The following is a 23,554-nucleotide window of genomic DNA, read 5'->3' as shown; positions in this document are numbered from 1 at the left end:
TTTTCCACATTGCTGGCAATAAATATCGAACAGTCGTAATTGGCGGTCATTTCAAATCATCCCCAAGTCAACGAGGTTTAAGAAAGTTCTCTCATTGTTAATTGTAGGTTATGCATACCTATACAAAATACAATGCTTGGTAACTCACCACTTGAACAGGATTTAGCAAAAGCAAACAAAGACCAGAGCTATTAAAAGTTCTATAGCCATCTAAGGTAGAAGCTTATTATCCACTTCAACAATAGGATAATTGATTAATGTTTCACTATCAAAATGAGATCGATGTCGGGCCAGCTTAAGTTACCGTTGAATACGACCTTCGTACACATTTTACACCGTAACTCAGAATACAATTTAGGGAATTTACGGCTCATTTGTGCTGCCGGGTCACATATATATATATATATATATATAATTAACTTCGAGAACTGCTAATTGTCAAAAATGTCAATTTCTATACACAGGGGAAAGAAGAATTACGCATCGAACACTAGCACATTTAAACATGAATTTACAAATGGAAACATAACATGCATAGGCAGATATACCAGAGTAAAAACTTCGGACATACCCGCCTGTGTGGGGACTAGAACCTCAGACCTCTCGCTTGTCGTGCGAGTGCTCTACCACTGAGCTACACAGACTGTCCCTGATAAACAGGACTCAAGTCTGGTACTTATGGATATGAGCAGTCAAGGGTGACAAGTACAAACAACACATTACATGCCAGTGCAGTGTACGAGATCAATTAATGATGCTTACTCGCCAGCCTAATATAATCATATAAACAGAGGAAGAGACTCTCACGGGGTGTATTATAATCAGTTAATGTTGTAGCTGAAGATCAAGGTTGTAAAGGAAGGTATTGTATCATTTGTGTTGTAGCTGAGGATCAGGGGTGTGTAGGAAGATAGTGTAATCACTTAGTTGAGGATCAAGGCTGTGAAGGAGGGTATGATAATCACTATTAGTGCTGTAGCTGAGGATCAAGGCTGTGAAGGAGAATATTGTAATCATCTGTGTTATAGCTGAGGATCAAGGGTGTGAAGGAGTGTTCTGTAATGTTTAGTGTTGTAGCTGATGATCAAGGCTGTGAATGAAGGTATTGTAATCAGATAGTGTTGTAGCTGATGATCAAGGCTGTGAATGAAGGTATTGTAATCAGATAGTGTTGTAGCTGATGATCAAGGCTGTGAATGAAGGTATTGTAATCAGATAGTGTTGTAGCTGATGATCAAGGCTGTGAATGAAGGTATTGTAATCAGATAGTGTTGTAGCTGATGATCAAGGCTGTGAATGAAGGTATTGTAATCATTGGTAGTGCAGGTGAGAATCAAGACTGTGAAGGAGCGTATTGCGAAAATGCAAGCAAATGTAAATGCATGAACCCGCAGGAAAAATGAACGCGTCCGAAAGCACTGCGAGTACTACCCTGGGTGCGCGCTCGTGTGATTATAAAAATAGTTATGTACGCCTCAGTAGATCAAGGCTGTCAAGGAAGGCATTGTAATATCTTATTGTTGTAGCTGAGGATCGAGGTTGTAAAGTAGGGTATTGCTTTTGGTTAATACATGCGTATCATTTGTTGAGAGTGAACCCGTAGGGAGGAGTGCATTCAACACATCAACATCTCAGTACACGATAAAAAAATCTCGTGATTTTTGCTATTTTATAACAAATTAATGTGTCACTAAAAATATTGGAAACTGCAATCAAGTATAAATGCATCAACCCGCTAGAAAAATGAACGCGTCCAAAAGCACTACGTGGAGTGTGCGCCCGTGTAATTATAAAATATTTATGCACACCTGGTATTTTACTAACGATTGCTCTGATTGGTTCGAACTACCTGGGAGATATATGTAAATAAGTTAGTGTTCTAGCCGAGGATCAAGGCTGTAAAGGAGGGTGTCATAATCACTTACTGCTGCAGCTAAGGATCAAGGCTGTGAAGGAGAGTATTATAATCACTTAATATTGTAGCTGAGGATCAAGATTGTAAAGCAGGGTATTGTAATCAATTTGTGTTTTAGATGCGAATCAAGGCTGTAAAGGAAGGTATGGTAATCAGTGGTAGAGCGCTCGCCCGACGAGCGAGAGGTCTGGGGTTCAAGTGCCCGCACAGGCAGGTATGTCCGGAGTTTTTACTCTGGTATATCTGCCTATGCATGTTATGTTTCCATTTGTAAAATTCATGTTTAAATGTGCTAATGTGCGATGCGTAATTCTTTTTCCCCCCGTGTATTGATATATTAAGAATAACGATTAAGCATCATTAATTTGATCTCGTGCGCTAGTTTGTAATGTTTGAATGTTTCCATGTTCCAGTGTATGATGCGTAAGCGTATTCCTCTGTTTGTTCATGATCAAGGAGGTGGGGGAGAATGTTATAATCACTATTAGTGTTGTAGCTGATGATCAACATGGTCAAGGCTGTGAAGGACGGTAGTGCAATCAGTTAGTGTTATAGACTATGCCATAGTCGATTTTATGAACGCATTCAGTTGAACTCGAAATTATACTGATATTTATTACATCAAAATACTAGTATAAAATGGTTATGAAAAAGTTTACATAATAATATTTGTGACAGTAAAAGTAAAGTATAGGCCCTACGTAGGCTTATATTATTGAATGCAACATATCATAATGGCATAATTATAATGACACTTCAATACTGAACAATTCTAATTTCAGAATCTGCCAGTTTATTATCCGAAAAACCGACTATGGACTTTCACTTTTAAGCAGAACTTTACCCCCTGTTTACCCCGGGACTTCGTTCTCTAAAACACACTGTCAATCATACTTGTTTATCAATAAAATCTAACCACAAGACTAAGTATGATGGTACAATACGCGCTAGATGCGTACGTTCATCCGCCAGCACAAAAGCGCCACAAAACTATCCCTAGATAGTTGTGTACCATGTATAGTTAATGCATGTCGGGAGGATTTAAACAATAACGAGATCTGGGCGACCAATCACAAGCCAGATTCATTTAAAGATGCATTACATCATGACCAATTTTAGTTAGGCCAGAAATTGGCCTAACTCTCCATAGAGTCCCGTGTTAAAAATGTTAACTGCAATCCAAAGTCAGTAGTCCACTTGGGAAGCTAACAAACAGAGGGCGTACGGTGACTGAAAAGATCAGTTGTGAAAATGTATCAATTGTGCACTCAGAGTCAGAGTTTTAAGCTTAAAGGTAATAGCCAGAGTATGCACAATTGAATATATGAATACAAAAGCCACCTAAGTCCATACTTTGGCCAAATTGAGTTAAGCATGGGAAATTGTTGCTATACATAGGCCTGTCATATGCATGAAAGAACAACTCAAATTCATTCTCTGTGTCTATTGGGCATGTGAAAAATAGCATGTATGAAAGAATCACCCAATTCCATGATTTGAGTCTTGTAACACATTGATTGAAATCCAGTATGTATAAAAGTCCACTTGTAACACATTCATTGCTAGAGAATGACTTTTGAACAAAAAATGGGTTTAATAAAGGAAAGTGTGTGGTTTATATTACATGGCAGAATGCTTATCAACATTATACATACCTGTGTGCTTTATTTTGTATTATCTTACTAGTGGTAATCTCAATCTAACATTGTTGTCTTTGTATATGATTCAAAAAACCACCTAAGTCCAAAATTTAAAATGAACCCCACGAAGTCCCTGAAATGCTAATCGTCATACCTAATACAGGTTAATCCACTCATTTGCACGTAAAACTTACCATATTGACCAGGTAAATCTAACTGAAGGAATTAAAATGATACACGGGTTTTTCTCTCAAAATAACTTCGCATGGACTTAGGTGGCTTTTGTATTCATGTATTCAATTGGCAAGTGGACTACTGAGAAGTCTATTAGTGTTATAGCTGAGGATTAAGGCTGTAAAGGAGGGTATTGTAATCACTTATTGTTGTAGTTGATGATCACACCACTCCACGCCATACATAAATTCTCCCAGTCACATTTCCCCAATATGAAATTTAAAAAAAAGTTAAATTTTAATATTACTTCTATTAAAGTTTGGCAGAGGCGGGGTTCGAACTCACGGCGCCACCACGCCGCTTTGGATATGCTCTATGAGCCTAGCGCCTTAGACCACTCGTCCACTTGTCTTGATGGAATCCATTTGAAACTTATTTGAAGATATAATCGCAACTTCAATATAGGCCTACCACGTGACAAGCAAAAGCAGAAAACGTACCATATTTTGGAATTTTATTTGCCTAAAAACATTAATGTGTATTAATAGCGCTCAATTGTTGTTAATCCGACAATAATAAATGATAAATGCGCGTCTATATGGACAATACATTATATCGATTTTGACATGTGCTCGCACGGTGTCAGTACATTAGCATGGTCAGTAAAATACTATAGAGGAACCTACCATTTTTCTTGTATACACGTTCGATGTTTTTATCAATTACATAAAAAATCCATTTTAGACCCCAAATGTTTCTTCGGGAAATAAAAGATTAGAATACCATAAAAACGAAACAGTAATCTTTTGCCGGGTCTAATGTTATTTATACATAGAATTTTAACGTTTTTCTATCCTTATTCTTGCTCAATTAAAAAATATTTTGGCGTATATAAAATTGAAATAAAATTCTCTGCCTCATAAACGACCTCAAATATGCCACAATTGGGTATCACGAATAGTTATATATGATGTGCAGTTAATATTCATATTTTCTTTTATACAGAGGATGCTTCAGTTTTGACAGGAAAAATATTTTCTTGAAAACCCTCTCACTCGGTTATTTCAAAACAGTAACCACGCTTCCCTAGAATGTGCAATAATTTAGCATTAAAATTTTTCTTATTCTAACAGCAAGCGTTTCTAGAATGAATTGTGGCGAAATGTGGTGTAGTTGATGATCAAGGCTGTGAAGGACGGTAGTGCAATCAGTTAGTGTTATAGTTGAGGATCAAGGCTGTTAAGGAGGGTATTGTAATCACTTATTGTTGTAGCTGATGATCAAGGCTGTGAAGGAGTGTATTATAAGCACTTAGTGTTGTAGCTCAGTGATTGCAATACCCAATTTCACAATCTTGATCCTCAGGAAGGTATTGAGTGGTGTAGCTGAGAATCACGGATGTAAAGGAACCCAGCAAACACAAAAACGTTTTAAAAACGTTTTAAATAAGTTATATTTTGGCTTTTGGTTTAGGTAAAACGTTTTAATAACATTAAAATGTCGGGTTATATAAAGGTCATGATAACGTTTTAAAACGTTTTGTATGAAAACACACTACAACAATATTTTGAAATGTTTTCAAAAAATGTTATTGTAAACTATTTTTGCAAACATTTTTGCCAAATATTATGTCAATACTTAGATAACATTATGTTGACATATTAGAACCCAGCAAACACAGAAATGTTCTTAAAATGTTTTTTTCAAAACCTTTTTATAACATTTAAATGTCGGGTTATATAAAGGTCATGAAAACGTTTTTAAAACGTTATTGAAAATATTTTGGGCAAGCATTTTTCGCAAAATATTTTTTCAACCCCAAAATAACATTCTGTTTAGAGAGTTTTGTATCAAGTTTTCAAGAATGTTTTTGGAATGTTATTAAAACGTTTTTATACCATTTATATAACCCGACATTAAAACGTTTTCTGTAAAACATTTTTGTTTTCTGAGAAGTATATTATCAAAAAAATGTTTTTTAAGGTTATAAAAACGTTTTATACTCTTAATATACCCTTTATATAACCCGACATTTAACCCGACGTTTTCTGACAACCTTTTATAACCTTTTGCGAATGATGTCGATAACGTTTTGTGTTTGCTGGGAAGGCATTGTAATCAGTGCTGTAGCTAAAGATCAATGCTGTGAAGGAGGATTAAGGCTGTGAAGGAGGGTCTTATCATCACTATTTGTGCTGTAGTTGATAATCTAGGCTGTGAAGGGGGTATTGTAATCATTAATGCTGTGATTCTGTGGATCAAGGCTGTGAAGCAAGGTACTGTAATTAGTTAGTGTTGTAGCTGAGGATCAAGGTTGTAAAGGAAGGTATTGTAATCACTTAGTGTTGTAGCTGAGGATCAAGGCTGTAAAGGAAGGTGTTGTAATCATTAATGTTGTTGCTGATGATCAAGGCTGCGAAGGATGGTATTGTAATCACTTAGTGTTGTAGCTGATGATCAAGCTGCGAAGGATGGTATTGTAATCACTTAGTGTTGTAGCTGATGATCAAGGCTGCGAAGGATGGTATTGTAATCACTTAGTGTTGTAACTGAGGATCAAGGCTGCGAAGGATGGTATTGTAATCACTTAGTGTTGTAGCTGAGGATCAAGGCTGTGAAGGATGGTATTAATTATAATCACTTAGTGTTGTAGCTGAGGATCAAGGTTGTGAAGGAGGGTATTGTATTCATTTTGTGTTGTAGCTGAGGATCAAGGAGAGTATTATAATCACTTAGCCTTGATCTGATGATCAAGGCTATTTAGGAGGGTATTGTAATCACTTAATGTTGTAGCTAAGGATCAAGGCTGTGAAGGAGGTCTCACTGTTTGTGTTGCTAGCTGATGATCAAGGCGGTGAAGGAGGGTACTGTAATCAGTTAGTGTTGTAGCTGAGGATCAAGGCTGTGAAGGAGGGTCTTATAATCACTATTTGTGCTGTAGCTGATAATCTAGGCTGTGAAGGGGGTATTGTAATCATTAATGCTGTGTATCTGTGGATCAAGGCTGTGAAGCAGGGTACTGTGATTCAGTTAAGTGTTGTAGCTGAGGATCAAGTCTGTGATGGTTGTAGCTAGCCGAGAATTGAGTGAAGGAGGGTACGTGTGTGCAAGTTCAAGCGAAGGTACTCCAAGGATCCGATATATCATATTAGCCAATGTTTCTCATCTAATATTTTAATCAACACAGACCTTCAATGCCTTTAGGTAGTTTTAGGTATTGATGTGTTCTAAGAGGAGTTGAGAGGTATGTGCGCGACCTACACGCATGTGATACTGGTCTACGTCGCGTTGCATTGATGTTAGCATAATAAAGGACACAAGTAAATAAACACTCTTCTTCCATATTAGCCATAATAGAACATTTTTCGAAACTGTAATTCCATAACAGATAATTAAACTAATCATCATATAATTCTAAACTGAGTAGGCATAAGTGCGCTCACTATCAAAATGAAACCCTCCACGCTCGTACTAGTCATTCAGTTCAGTTCAGTTTTATTTTCATCGCAACACACATAAATAATATGATACAGAGAAAACATTGTGTAATAAATTAGTTACAATATACAAAATGCAATCCCAAATAATTTACAAATGAGATATTAATATTACAAAATAATACATTAATAATGTGGTGTGAGAGATGTAGATGCTACAGAAACGCAAAGCGTGTGTAGAGTTGTGGTTACAGACAAGTCTATAGCTTAAATACAGTATTCAATATTTATAAGGTTACATGATTATGAACGTATACTTGATAAAAAAGACATAAATAATGTTAAGTTGAATGGTTTACTATTGAATGGTTTATATGCAATACAATCCATCCGCCTCGTATTATTTTGGGTATGCTAATACAACAATCCTTCAGTTTTGTATTATTTTAATATGGTTATGATTATTTAATGAATTAATGAGACCAAAGCGTTTTATGATTATTTAATGAATTTTATGCGTTTATGCAGTTACTCCATTCATTGTACCTGTATCCCGGACGCGTAATTTCTTTCTGCAACCATGATGGGCCGCAATAGCTCCAAACAGCACAAATGAGACATTATGTAATATTCTATAAATTATGAATATTATTATCTTCTATATACCATGAATATCCCTCCCTACCATCCTGACCATCCCTAGCACGATAACCATCCATGCCCACTACCCCTCCCATATGAGATATGCATCCCAACCCTCCCTACCATCCTGACCATTAACATATATATGACTCATATGCATGTGTATTAGTAAGCTATTGCGGCCCATTATAGTTGCAGAAAGTAAATACGCATCCCGGACCTGTATAACACATAACATAGTCCACAAGCTATGTATCATGGGGTATGCCGGTTTGTTCAATTTTGATTTAATTCATATTTATGTACTCATTATTGGCATATAACGCACTGCATTTTGGGAGATTATCAAACAACATCTGTTAACCCCATGCGATGCGTACATTTGTAAAGTAATCATGTGTTGCAGTACGGGGTCGCAGCGAATTTCAATCGCAACTAGCGGCAAACAACATGGAACCTAGCCAGTAAGCTCTATGGATCTATATTGTCTTGCATAGAACAATCCATTTCATTGGTCAAAACTAAATCGTTTAATCGCTGGTGACTAGTGCATGCATAGAAAATTGGATTGGCAACTGAGATATATATTATTACCATAGCCAGGAACCTTAGACCGGTTTACATTCAGCCCTCAGCATGCTAACTTACGGGTCTCGATTTCTTACATCGAAAGGTTCTTGTATAATAGCATCCGTTTCATGCCGAGAATACATGTATTTATGGTAATTTCAAACTCAGTGATTTAATCTATTCCGTCCATCACATTTTGTTATCATGACTTACGTCATGTACGCGATTAAATGGGATAGCGAACAAGGACGTGAAGTACAGATTAGTAAAATCAGAAGCAATGAAGACCTAAAAACACCAAAATAATTGAGGTCTTTTGGGGAAAAAATGAATATCATCAATACGAAAGGTCAACATTTTCAACTGATGGTCGGCTTTTCATCCTAGCTACATACACTTTAATTACATATAATTAGATTTGTAATTAAAGTTTACTTCGAGGACTTTTCAATTTTTAATAATTTGCCATAAAATTGGTTATTATATCGCGATTTTCAAAAAAATCTAAATTATTTGATATCAGGACATTCCTCGTATTTAGAATGCAATTTGGTGCGTTTGATGATTTTCGAAAATCGAGAAAGAAGTTAAATATGATGAGAAAGTTAAGAATAATTTTATTATCAATGTCAGTACGCAAAGTTTAAAATAATAAAATGTCAGCCTCTTTTTTTCGTATGTTTTGTATGATTTAATAGGTAAGACTTTTTGATTGAGTGATTTATAAGGTGTTCAAGTAAGTCAACTTGGCAATTACCCATGTTAACCTACTGGCCTCTTGATTCGAGTATATTTTCCCTAACAAGCTCTCTTAATCAGAAACCTTATCCGGATGTAGTCAGGAAAGGATAATGGTCGTATATTTCAACAGATCAAGGATGCCGTCCTGCCTGCTCATGCTCTATACACATGTACATTATGTACAAAAATATTAATAGGTCTATATCTACAGAAAATAACTTTACCAACAAGTTTGGAACAATCTTGTGGAGCACGTTATATTGACATGAGGTTCTTTTCAACGATTTGTCACGAAAGTGTTTACATACTTTTAGTCGCAATTGTTGTAATTAGCGACGCAGGGAGAATTGCTGGAGTGTACTACCAAGAAAGGAATGATGCGAGCACAGATATTGGAAATGCGACCCGACAGAGTAGTAAAGAAAACGGCTCGACTATACGTCTAACCAGTAAGTGTACATTATTATAGTTACATTCTGAGTGATAAAACTTGATATTCAAAAGGTGACGATATAATCATGAAAAGTTACTTGTCCCTAGCGACCTGATAACATTTCCTCTATTGGTTTGCGCTGATTCGTAATCAGGTTTCTTGTTGTGTTGTTGACCTTAGTAAATTTATGCCGACCTTACGTGTCTTTACATTATTTGAAAATAAATCTTGAAAAAACAAACAAACAAAAAACATATTTTACTTTAATTTATCAGGCTGAGCCCCCAAATCTGCATAATATTAGAAACTTATCCATGTGGTTTATTGATAAATGCAATTCTTTAAAACTTGAGAACGTTCCTTCAATCTTTTTGGTTCTTATTCGTGTGATATGACACAATATAACATGGTTCAGCACGTATGCATCGACGCGATACGCGTACCCGTTATTTGAACCAATTGGAGGCGCATAGCAACAGTCTGGCAACAACGGGACTGATCGCTTTTAAGCCCCGAGTAATTCCGGGAGTAATTCCTTATAAAATGTAGGATTTAATTTGATTAAATATTGTTATACTTATATAATATTTTAATTTGAATTGAAGTGTTTAAGAATGAGAATAAAGGTATTGTTTTTAGCCGCTGTCGTACATCTATCGTCTCATATAACAATGGTGTCGCCCGTGTTATATGAGACGATAGAGATGCGCTCCAGCTGCTAAAAACAATACCTTTATTCTCTAATAATCAAATAGGCCTAATTTTCGAGTGGCATAGCAATTCACACATTTGCCTTTCATCCTCTTGGTCATGGTTCGAAACCTGACGGTGAATCGGGTTTTTTAAAATTCTTTTAACCATATCTGCAACGGCGCTGTTCCATTTACAATATACGTTTGTAAAATGAATAACGATAATAAATATTTAAATAAAATATATTAATCAATCAATTACTCGCGACTTGAGCTTTCACTGTACAGGGTGTCCCCTCCCCCCCAAAAAAGGCCCCTCATTGCGCCCTCTTTTTCGCCTATTTCTGAACAGTTGATCAGCTCACAACTTTTGAAGATATGCCCTTTTAAAGACAAGTACCCGTTTTTCACTCTGTCCACGGATAGCAAACAGAGTGGTTGGGATCGGTCATGCTGTGGAGTGACCTGCAAGATCACCAGACCTCACACCACTTGATTTCTTCATTTGTGGAAAAATCCAAGATCTTTGCAAACGTATTACTGCTATATTCGCAAGTATCCGACGCACAAGGTTGGTACGCAACGCAATTGATGCAATGAGGACTAGGGCTGAAACCTGTATAAGAGAAATGACTTATGTTGTCAATAAAAAGAAAGCAAGAAACAATAAAGTAAGAAAGTAAGAAACATAATAAAACAAAAAAGGCATAAAATAACCGAGAAAAGGGAGAAAAAAGTAATTGCAAGTATAGCAAAAGGAGTCCCACCCCACATCAATTTCGCCCAAATTAATGACACTTTAACAAAATCCATAACCCACAAGCCCACCGGTAAAGCCCATTCCCTAAAATAAAGTTGTTATTTTATAAAGTTATCATCGAGGAATGTTTTATATTCATACATGGTATATGCACTTTTCAATCTTTGAAGTAGCCAAACTTCCTCCGTGGACAGAGTGAAAAACGGATACATTCCTTTAAAAGGGCATATCTTCAAATGTTATGAGCCGATTGAAATAATTGTTTCTGTTTATTAAATCTAACTGGTTAAAGGCTTCTATACATACCAACATATACTTTTCTGAAATAGGAGAAAAAGAGGGCGCAATGAGGGGCCTCTTTTTTTGGGGGGGGGGCACCCTGTACTAGTACCCGCAGTAATGCCAAGATCACCAGAGCAAATAGGAAATAAATTTTTTTTGGATTTAACAGGTTCAAATTAGTAAAGATACCTAGGTGATCTACTTTTACTAACAAATGAAATGCCTTACACAATTTTTGAATTATTGAAATTTTGTCTAGTCTATATGAAATTGTTACAATTGTACATACAGGACAGTGGCTGTGGGAGTTATTACTCCGGGAGATAGCTGGCTTTAATATTTGGTGATGTTGTTTTGACATTTGTAAAAAAAAGGATGTTGATTAAAAACAATCAGTTTTATTAACCCCACACAAGATATTGTAGCCAATTTTGTCCAAAAAAAAACAATTTTTGCCATTATTTGGTCAAATAATCATAAATACGTATATAAGGTCCAAGGTCATGTTCTGAAAGGATCAAAATTAAAATTGCTCCCATCTTAGTACAACGTGCGCATTATTGTTTTGTTTTCTTTTTTAGGAAGTGTATCACAAAAATGCCTACGCCGAAAATGTAAAAATGGTGGATCAGCAGCGGAAAATGAAAACGAAAAGTGTGTGTGTGTTTGTAAAACAGGCTTCGTAGGGAAAAGGTGTCAATTCCCTGGTAAGTACATGAAAAAAGATGTCAACGTTGAACTTTTCAACTCTATGATCTTGTTATGATCGGTAAGACCGGAAGTATGTTGTCTGTGTCTAAACCATTAAGATAATGGCCTGTCAGTCAAGGTCAGTGACAAAATTTCACCAACGCTATTGTTGTGTGCCGTATTTTATTATCTTGCCTACTTTCTATACAAAACAATATCAGTCTAACATAAAGTTTTCCGTTCTATGACGGAAAACGAGTGGAAATCGAAAGACAGGAAATGAGAATAGAGGTAGTCATTGTGACGTCAACGTCGCCATCTTGTGGGTACGGAGTGCCTTTTTGCTAAGATAACCGCTTTAACGCTTGACTGAAGAGGTGCGTCACGCGCTGCGACTTCCGGGTGCGTAATGTCTAACGCATGACATGCAGAACGGCAATACCCACAAGATGGCGGTCCCGCGGAAAAGGCTGACGGCCTCTATATCCAACTTAAGCGCTTTAATTAATTATAAGGCAAAAGACCCAAGCAAACCCCACCTTTCATTGATATTTTCTTAAATTCTGCTTAGACCAAGAAGTGATCAGAATTTTGCGGTTTATATCCTTTTTATACCACGATTTCACGATAATATATTGGATATTTAATTGTTTCTAGAACCTAAATTATCATTAATTTAATAATGGCCAGATCTCCCTAGAATCTGCAAGTTTTAGAAAACAGAAAAGAACGCGGCATTTTTGACTTTTAGAAAACGGTCTGATATTCATCTAGTCCTTTTTCGTATCCTCCTAATACTAAATAGAAGGAAGTACAATAATGGCTTCTTCTGAACTTATTCGCTGTCGTAGTGCACGTTAGAATATGACCGTTGCTAGGTTAGCTTGATCACGGTTTCTTCAGTACGACGGCAACTTCATGACCTCTTTTGTTCGATAGAAAATTATTACGGGTTGGTGAGCACGGTGTTACGTAACAAAATGTTGAAAATTTGGCCGGCAAACGTGTTTTAGCGAAATAGCTCCAGAAATGGGAGACACGGTTCGTATTTTGCTTTAAATTACGTACCATGACCACGGATAAGATACCAAGCACTTGTGTAAAGCAACAAGAAAGGCATACGAGCGGCGTTTGCTCATAGCTGTAGATATAACCAGTTTGGTGATCGTGACATGCATTTTTTCTCATTTTTTAGGCTACTTCGTGCACAATAAACATTCATTTTGTCCACATTAATTGGATTTTTACACGTTACTGTTTACTTTAAACTCATGTTTCATATCTTATCTATGGGCCCAATACGGGAATTAAGCGAGAAATGGCTTGTGTATTCTATTTTTTGAGTATTTCAAAAAAACCGTCTTTGCCGTCTTATTTGCAACATTTTGTTACGTAACAGCAAAGGTCACACCGGTAAAAATTACCGGAAGTGAGCTAAGTTGCCGTCGTACTGTCTTTGTTCCGAACCACTGATCGAAATGATCACAACACAAAGCCTATGACAAATCAAAATTCGGAAAGGTGTATGAGCCCAGACTTGGAGCAGTACACCAATAGTTACTAACGTGCACTACGGCAGCAAATAGTCGGGTAAAACTTGATTGTGGGTGTAAACTTAAGTATGACTAACATTTTTAAGCAAGAACTTTAAGCAAAATAATGTTAGTCGTACGCAACTTTATACTAAAAGGGAAAGAACAAAAGGCGTTTACTCGACTATTATTCTTCAACAGATCCTTGCCGCATTTGTGAGCATGGGGGAACCGCAAAGGTGAATAAAGAGGACAAATGTGTATGTGATTGTCTGTTTGGATACAGAGGACACAGATGTCAAGCAACAATGTCCTTAGAAGGTATAATAATATTAATATGAAAAAGAACGAACTTTTATAAGCTAAAGCAGTTGTGTTGGTGTTAAAATCATGTGAATGTTGTGATGCAAACATACTAAAACAAGCAAACTAAAATATAATATGGACATTATTCGCCTAGCTAGGATCAGTGACTGACTGTAATTTTTGGTTCGACGAATGAAAAGGAAGTTTGCAGAAAAAATTTGTAATGGGTTATTATTTATCATATCATTTTATTTTGTGTTAAAACACACCATGTGAAGCTTAATGTAATCTATGTTCGACTTTCTGTCCATTATCAGGCCTATAAAAGATACCATTCACATGTTGAATGCTTGTTGGTGACACGGGGTTGTGGATAGTCTGGATGAACACGTAGTGTCAGTAATGCTGGTTTCATACTTTCCTGCAGCTTGCGGCATTGCCACTCTAACGACCATTCTGGGGCACTGCGCAGAAATACTGGTGGTGACTAGCGGCAAACCGATATATCGATCACTGCACCGCTTTGCCCACAGCGACAGATCGCTAGGAGTTGAATTCAAGTCACCTCGGGAGCGGTGCAGCTCTGACGTATGAGAACAGCAAACTAATTTTGGCGGTGATTGGCTTTCATAGTCATGCCGCTGAGCGGCGTGCCGCTCCACTTGCAGAATAGTACAAGCGGCATGACGCTTCACACCGCTCAGCGGCAAGCGGCAGAAAAAACAGCATTAATGTTAATTTTACAAATAACAGAGAAGATTTTCATTTTGGACTTTACTAAGTCCAGATTTATTTTAAACTTGAAATTAAATTCACTTTGTGTACCAAGTATGATTTTGAATGTCCAATTTATTATCCATTCCAAAAGGAGCACCCCCTTCCAAGGCTATATGATTAGGATTTGGACTAAGGTTAGGAATTGATATAGGATTGGGGTTTGCCTGTTAAGGGTATGTTAGGGTTAAGCTTGGGATTAGGGTTGGGATTAGGGTTAGGATTAGGGTTAGGATTAGAATTACGGTTAGTGTTATGGCCCATGTTTAGGGTTTAGGGTTATAGGGTACCGTATGTAGGAGGGGTCTGCAATTACCTTGGATAAAATACAGTTGTTTGTGTGGGTGTGTGTAGGGGTGTACAGGTACATGTATGGCTATGTGAATATAAACCTGTGATTCATATGAAGAATGTGCATGGTCTTTTTTATAGTACAAGGACAAATTGGCCAATGCCAGAGGCTATATGCATACCAATGTGTGTACATCTACAAATGAGAAATTTTTGGTGGTTTGCTTTTCATTGCAAATTGCAGTCATTTTAAATTATCGCAGTTTTTTTAATTGCAACGTCCTACGCACAAAATGGCGTTTAATTTACTCGCAACATTACGCGTCTGGTAAAGCCGTGAAATTGTGCCTATTTAGAGGATATCTCATCATTTGTATAATGTACATCATCACTATACTTGTCCATGTTATCAAAGATATGGCTATATGCAGCTGTGACTTCCAGCCCCCCCTTATGGCCAGGGTACCAGGGGAGGGGTGGCTGGGACTTATACCAGGGCTAAATTTCAAAAATGTTAAAACTCCCGGCCAAGTCCCGGACCGACGGGAAACAACACATGGCCGGCCCTACAGGGACAAATTTTGTGTCAATGCCCGTCTGTTATAAACTGCCCGGCTATTTTTCCGGGTACTCTGCACTGCAGGCAGGGGTTGGAGTGGGTCAGGGACTCAGGGTTTCAATTGACAAGTGCATTATCAACAGTCTTCATTTTCACGTGCATGAAATCTATAAGCTTAACTACTGAACATACGGGCCTATGCACCCCCTACAATCATAATTACTCACGTCACTAGTATCACAGGGTCAGGGTTTCTATTGACAAGTGCATTATCAACAGCATTGCATTTTCACGTGCATGAAATCTATAAGCTTACTGAACATACAGGTCTATGTACCCCCCTACACACAATCATAATTACTCACATCACTAGTATCACAGGGTCAGGGTTTCTATTGACAAGTGCATTATCAACAGCATTGCATTTTCACGTGCATGAAATCTATAAGCTTACTGAACATACAGGTCTATGTACCCCCCCCATACGCACAATCATAATTACTCACATCACTAGTATCACAGACATTCCAATTCCATCATGAAATCTATTCTGCTTTCATAGTACACTGATTTTCAAGTTCAAACGCTAGTTCTTCAAAGGTGCTGAATTCCACCATCGTGCATATCGCATTCAGCAAATTAACATGAGGGCGCACATCACTGAAAAGTGATGCCAGTTTTTCTCTATAAAAATGCTGTTTAAAATCATTTAAACAATTTTTGATATCTGCCATCTGTGATACACTTGTAGGATTTAATATTACTAATCATTACCAATCCAAATTTATGCAAATTTCTGCTCATTTTAATGCTTACTTTTATTATCTATGTTTTTTTTTTTTTATAAAAATTAATTAAGATTTGTTCCAAGTCTACCATGTTACGATACTGATAATTCAATAAAAAAACTTTTTAGACTGCAACAAGTCTGTCCTAAAACAATTTATTTATTTGGATAATAAATTGGACATTCAAAATCATACTTGATACACAAAGTGAATTTAATTTCAAGTTTAAAATAAATCTGGACTTAGTAAAGTCCAAAATGAAAATCTTCTCTGTTAAATGGGATCTTGATCGATCTAGAACAAAAGCCATACAATAAGGCACAATATTGCCAACGTTGGGGTTGCGCTAGTACATTCGTTGGCTAAACGTAACATTTTTCAAACCCAAGGACATTTGGTGCGGACTGGGAGGTCGATTGTTGGTTCGCTACGCTTCTGTATTTTCGCTGCAACGGCAAAATAGACTGACATAAAGATGAGTTCATATGAGGTTTTATTGCAATGTCAAACAGACTGGTTATGTGATTTCCCTCATTGAATGTAACAGTAGGCGTCCCTTCATTTCAGAGGACACGAGACGGAACAGTAAAGATAAAGCGACTTATCGCAAGTGATGTCACACCGACCGAATGAAAATAACCTTTGAAGTACGATTCGCCGAGCTATAGCTCTGAAAACATAAATCGAAAACATCACCCTCTACAGTTTGTATAATACAAATGGGCGTTTAACTTTAACCTTCAACTCACCTGACCTAACATGAAAATGTGTTGATTTTAACCCCACAGAAACTGGTGGCTGTACACCTGTATTTGAATGTGAAAATGGTATAACACCGATGTGTCCTAAAGACACATGCTGTAACTGCGGTGATGGCGGTAGGTGCAAGAGATGCTTTTCCTTTTCATCTAAGCAATAATCATGTATCCTATATTAAACCTATCGTAATTATATCCCGGAATTATGTATCCTTCACCCTTATTCTTATTTCCTTTTCCATACCCGACCGTAATTTAAACCTTTTTAAAACTACGATCACACCTATTCACAACACTGATAATTTGGAATCACAATGATGGCCCATGATTTCCAAAGTTTATTTCCCAACTGAGTATTAATTTTAAGGTGGTACTACACCCCTTGATAAATTTAGATTATTTTTGCATTTTTCTCAAAATAATAACACATTGGTAACAAAGTTATGTACATTATAGAGGCAAGGAATCCAGTTACTACACTGGATCGAATTTCAGTGACTCAAAATTAAGCGGTACGTTATTTATGATAAGAAAAGAGGTACCGCTAGAATGTACCTCATTTCTTAAAATATATAATGAACCACTTGTCTTGAATCACTGAAATTTCAGTGAAGTAATTGGATCTTTGCCCCTATAATATACATAACCTTTGTTACCAGTGTGTAGTTATTTTTAGAGAAAAATGCAAAATTTATCAGGGGTGTACTACCACCTTAAAGCAACAATAATGCACTATCACACATTTCGATTTCAGTTTAAGAAACGTTCCTTTTGTTTTGTTCCGAAGCTTATTCCAATATGTGATTCCGAAATAACATTAAAAATCTCGGGGTTTTTTTTCAGTTACATTTTTATTTTCTCTAGGGTATTTTATTCATATAAGTATTACGTGAATATCAGACTTTTGAGACAAATAAGTGCAAATCTTATAATATGCCTGTAACGAACCTTTCTCTATTTCAGATCGTTGTACGCCACCGGATCCAGACTCATTACTATTCCCAGTTCCTCAAAGATGCGCATGTCCGATAACATTCACAAGAACTTGTGGACGCCAGAAAAATTCTTCATATCCATCAACAGAAATGCTAAACACATTTGTCAAAGGCTGTTTACACAATTTTAAATATAAGAAAAGCTGAAAGTGATGCATGCTTTTCTGTCAAAGAAATCGAAGGTTCGGCGCAGCACTTCCTCATCACTAGTTTGGGCAAAAACGAGATTTTAGTACCAAAATGTTCAGAAAATAATGAGTTTTTCAGTGATAACAAAGTTTTATGTCCATTCCTAATCCAATTAAGCCGCAGACCAATGAAACATATTACAGTATATGCAAAGGCATATGAGGCAAAGAAATTCCTTAAAAAGACGTCTCTGGTAATAACAACATTATACCTTATGTAATAGTTTGGTCGTTGAAGAGGAAAAACAGTGGCTACCCGGAAAAAAATTGGTAAAAAGCTGATTTTTGCACCAGACAAGCAGAATATATCATAGAACATCATATCCAAAATCCCAAGAAATCCTCCTTGGGGAATTCGTTTTATCCAAGATGGTCGCCAAAATGGTTAAAGCAGATATGATGATAATTTTAGTGTCTTTGAATAGGTTTAAGAGGTCAGAGAATTTAGAAGCTAAGATACAGCTAATTATATGTTGTGGCGGCCATTTTGGCTTTTTACCAATTTTTCCGGGTCAAAATGTCCAACGACCATACTATGACAAAAATAATTATCAAGCACGAATCACAAGATTTTATTTAAAACAAACTCATAGTGACTATGAAAACGAATAAAAACATCTGTCTCTTAACACGCTATATTCAAAACTCCCTGGCGCCGAAATATTCTAGTGCAAAATGATTGTCTCGGTCCCAGCCGGTTTGTGTTCCTCCAACACTAAACAAACCGTCTGGCGACAACCCATGAAATGACAATCGCTGATTGGTCAATGAATTTACAAATAAAACTGTTTTCAATTGGCTATAGGACGTGACTTGTGTAAGTGACACTAAACATCATAGGCCCTCCACTATTTGTAGATCTGCAAACGCAAAATGTACGCTAGCTTTAGCAGCCTCTGAGGCGCCGATCGTCTGATATCGCCTTTCATGTACGCGACTTGCAGCGCATACTCATCATGCTCATGTACATTGTGTGGATTTACGTATCGCGTAGCTGTCCATCAACCGCTGTATGCGCTGAAGCCCAGCTTTGATTGACAGCAAAATTTAAGGCCAGTATTTAGGGAGTTGATGTTCAGCCAATCAGTAAAGACGTACTATGAGGTTGTCGCCAGACGGTTTGTTTAGTAACGAAGGAGCACAAATCGGCTGGGACCGAGACTAATACAATGACGGCTGACGACAATTGAGCACAAATAACCATTACGTCATTGCATTAGACAATTTCGGCGCGGGAGTTTTGAATATCGCGTGTTGAGAATCAGCTGTTTTTATTCGTTTTTATGGTTAATATGAGTTTGTTTCAAATACAATCATGTGATTCGTGTTTGATAATTATATTTCCAGCATATAAGGCATAATGTAATGATTGCCGGAGACTCCCTTTAAAAGCAATTTTCTCAAAATAGGCGAAATGGAGACGAGGCTGTGTTGCACTGAGCCTTTAAAACTACATATTTATATTTGAAACTTACAAAAATTTGGCTTTTGTGTATTTTTGTGGATCTAAACACTCCCTTTACAGCTAAAAATGGTAAAAATTATTTTTTGGCCTTATTTGGTGAATAATTTCACATAGTAAGGCCAATATCCAAAAAATGAAATGACTCTTCCTGGAATGGAATGTCTAGATTACAAGAAACACACAAAAGCCAAATTTTCCTTTCTCCAGTGTGTAACAAAAGATGTGTTTTTTATTATTTTCTTTTTTACACAAATCTGTGTTTAACTTTAGATTCCTTCCCAGGACAAATTAATTTCCTTTAATAAATGTATGCTTTTATATATCTTACATGAATAATTAAGACGTCTCAGCCGGGCCGGATTTACCTTTTGCTGGCTCCTGGGCACGTCAATATGATTGGTTCCCTTTCTCTTCGGATTGGACAAATGTGCAAAATATGGTTTTAATTCGCACAAATTCGCATGAAGCGTGCAACAAATTGGCAAATTTTAAGCTGAAATGGTCAAAGACGAGACTAATTTGGTCAAAATCACACACGCACATGCGTCAATTTGCCCCCCCCCCCTAGATCTTAGTAACTTACTGCCCCTGGGCCCGGGCCCAATTGGCCCTGTGGGAAATTCGGCCCTGGGTTACAACACTTTTATTTAATTCATTTGTTAGAGTGCACTGCACAGCCTTAAAGGAGTATTTCGTGATCCTAGCATTCTCTTTTTACGACATTTTTCAGTAGATATCCACGCAAAAAGCTTATTTCCAAAATTTCAGTTGATTCCGATTTTGCATTTGCGACTTATCCATAGACAATGTGTTGTAATTTCGTTCAGGTATACCAGAACGAAATTCAAATTTCACGATATCTTTGCTAAACGAATTAATCTTCAAGAATTTTTTTGTACATTGACATTATGCAGCCAAAGGTTTCCAGTGATATAAAAAAATTTTGTTGTTGAGAAAAGTGGGGGGATGATGCTGTGGATCCAAATGCCCTTTTAATTGAATTGTGATTAACCAAAAAAATTTATAATTTTTTTGTGTCACAACCATAGTAAAAAATGAAATGGTTCAAACATTTTACCTACACGTCTCATTTGAAGTGGTTCATCTTCCTGAGCATTTTGACACCTTGTTTTATGGAAATCGGTTAAAAAATGAGAGAGTGCGGGCAAAAACAATCACAAAGTACGTGGGATTTAACCCACCTCTTTTTTCCACATTTACAATCATTCTGAGCAAGTATTAGTCTTTTAAATGACCTTCTGTATTTATTTACTTGGTTTAGATGTCTGGGAGTTCATTTAGACATTTTTTTACTAGATTCGAATTTTTAATGGGGGATTTAGATCATATTTACGATACGAATCCCTCCCCCTAATCCTCCTCCCCCTAATCCTCAGCCACCCTTGGCACATTTCATGCCAAACTTCATAAGAAAATAATTAAAAATTATTTTAAAACAGGTTAAAAACATGAGTAATATAGAATAAATTAGCCTCACAAAATTGAATCTTCTAAGTGAAGGAATACTCAAGAGACAGTGTTTTGAAATCCAAGCTGCACATCAAAATGTAACAAAGCCACCTTTTTGAGTACCCTAGTATATGACACAGGATCTTATTAAGATGTCACCTATGCATGCTGGGTAATATGACACCCAAAACAAATAAGCGTTTCTTATTCTTTTCATGATCCTCCTAGTCTTAATTCACCTTTTCGGTAAATCCCATAAGCCTTTGCGAGTACACCTGAGACCTCGTCATTTGTCGTCACGCCGTTCTGCGCCGATGCGCACATTGTTTATCGAACATCGTTACTGCGCATTGCAAGTCGGCGTGACGTCAAATGACGAATTCTCAGGTGTACTCGCAAAGTAACATAACTTATTTTTATGATTTTGAATAAAATGGATTAAATGAAAGTATCTTAATACTATGATTAAGTGTTATTAGAAATTTGCAATAGAGTTGGTAATTAAAATTGATTCTGAAACACTTAAGAAGGTTCCTGCAATCTTATTGGTTCTTAGCCGTGTGATGTAACACGATAACACAGTTCAACGCATGCGAGTCGACGCGATACTCGCGAGCGCTATTTGAACCAATCGGAGGTGCATAGCAACAACGAGACTGATCGATTCTAAACCCTAAGTAATTCCTTATAAAATGTAGTATTTAATTGAATTACAATTTGTTATACTTATGATTCATATTATTTGAATTGAAATGTTTAAGAATGAGAATAAAGGTATTGTTTTAGCCGCTGTAGTGCATCTATCGTCTCATATAACACGGACGACATCATTATTTTTGGCGTAAAACAACTCGGCTTCGTCTCATAATGATGTCGCCCGTGTTATATGAGACGATAGAATCGCACGACAGCCGCTAAAATCAATACCTTTATTCTCTAAACAGGAAATAACTTCGCATACGCATTTAAATGCTTATTTATTTCGATGTCTGTACCCCATCCGCTACAAAGTCGACACATATGCATGCTGATGGCATAGTGAAGAGCGCCATCACAAAAGCAGTGTTTTGACTTGCTAGAATTTAAAACGATATTCATAATAAATATCTGCCTTTATCAAGTTATTTTTCTCTTTCCTTCTCTTCTCTATTTATAATCTTATCTGTCACCTGCTAGTCGCTTACCAGTCGCTTTCAAAAGGGAAACTTCGTGATTGTACGATCGGGCAACTGTGAATTCAGCTATATAGCATGCACCTGCCACGGAAATGAACCTAAAATTGAGTACGCTAGAGTGTAATGTAGTGCGAAATCGGTTCCAAACTGTTGTCATTCCTCATTTTACTTTCATATCATCAAATAGACAGTCATATCAAAAGGAAAGGTAATGCCAAATTAAACTTAATTGATTATTGTTCCACTGGTAACAAAATTTGTAGATATTTATATAGCGCTTTATGCCGTAAACAGCCTCAAAGCGCTTTACATTTATTCCGCCGTTATTAGAATATGTCGGAACCACGTTTGCTGCCTACAAATGGCGCAGGGTTCATCAGACTGTGACTACCCCTAACAGCTTCCCATTGCACCTGGGTGGGGTGAGACAAGCGTGACAAAGGGCCATGCCCAAGGGCGCAACACGGTGGCGGGACGGGGACTCGAACCCACGCACGTCAAGCAAGCTATCAGATTATGAGTCCAAGGCCGTAACCACTGAGCCACCGTGCCCTTGTTGAAGTGGTGTTTTTGTGTGCCTGTTTTACATTAATTGAAATCCTGTAACACTGAACCGATTTTCAAATGTTGAAGCAGTACTAGTTAACACCTCCAAAAACAATACTTAATCATAATTATGCTAATCATATAGGTGCAGAATTGGCCTTTAAAAAAATCCTATTATTTGCTACTAGACTATATCTGATACCTGATCGAGCTGCTGTTATACATGTATTTGATATTATCTGATACTCTATCACGATGTAAAGCTAAACTGGGCTCAAAAAGAAACTTATAATTATTTTCATAATGTCATATCTTAAAATCCTTTCAACAGAAATTAACCAAAATTACACAAAGGATTACATCAATACTCTACTCTAAGCACTTGTCAGTAACCAAGCAGTTGTCCAACTGATACAACAGCAAAATGCACTGACACGAAACAGCTTTCTGGACCACATTCACAGGCGAATGATGCGAGAATGCGTAAAAGATCTTTATCATTTCCCAAGAGTAAGTGGAATAGTGTGGAACGGGCTGCTTCTGCTTTTCGCACACTTTCTTCAAGAAACATGTATTGTTCCACACTATTTCACTAAATCAAAGATTTCTTGTGTTGGGTGCCAATTATTGGGCTGTGAATGTGGTCCAGGAAGCTCTTACATGTCAGTGCGTTTTTCTGTTGTGTCAGTTGGACAACTGTTTGGTTACTGACCAGTGTTTAGAGTAGAGTA

General features: G+C 37.0%; 1 protein-coding gene across 2 annotated transcripts; it reads left to right on the top strand.

Annotated features, from left to right (window-relative positions):
- Positions 1 to 9,202: 9,202 nt before the first annotated feature.
- On the top strand, positions 9,203 to 19,843 carry LOC140148325 (uncharacterized). 2 transcript variants are annotated; one of them, XM_072170237.1, is made up of 5 exons: positions 9,203 to 9,568; positions 11,868 to 11,993; positions 13,710 to 13,829; positions 17,015 to 17,095; positions 17,948 to 19,843. In XM_072170237.1, the coding sequence occupies exons 1-5, from the start codon at positions 9,385 to 9,387 to the stop codon at positions 18,124 to 18,126; spliced, it is 690 nt and encodes a 229-aa protein (XP_072026338.1). In that variant the 5' UTR covers positions 9,203 to 9,384; the 3' UTR covers positions 18,127 to 19,843. The 2 variants fall into 2 exon arrangements, with proteins under 2 accessions (XP_072026338.1, XP_072026337.1); XM_072170236.1 differs by having other exon boundaries at positions 17,015 to 17,104.
- The last annotated feature ends 3,711 nt before the right edge of the window (positions 19,844 to 23,554 follow it).

The sequence above is a fragment of the Amphiura filiformis genome, chromosome 3 (genome assembly GCF_039555335.1).
Source record: "Amphiura filiformis chromosome 3, Afil_fr2py, whole genome shotgun sequence".
Taxonomy (NCBI): domain Eukaryota; kingdom Metazoa; phylum Echinodermata; class Ophiuroidea; order Amphilepidida; family Amphiuridae; genus Amphiura; species Amphiura filiformis.
This window is presented reverse-complemented; position numbering and strand designations above follow the sequence as displayed.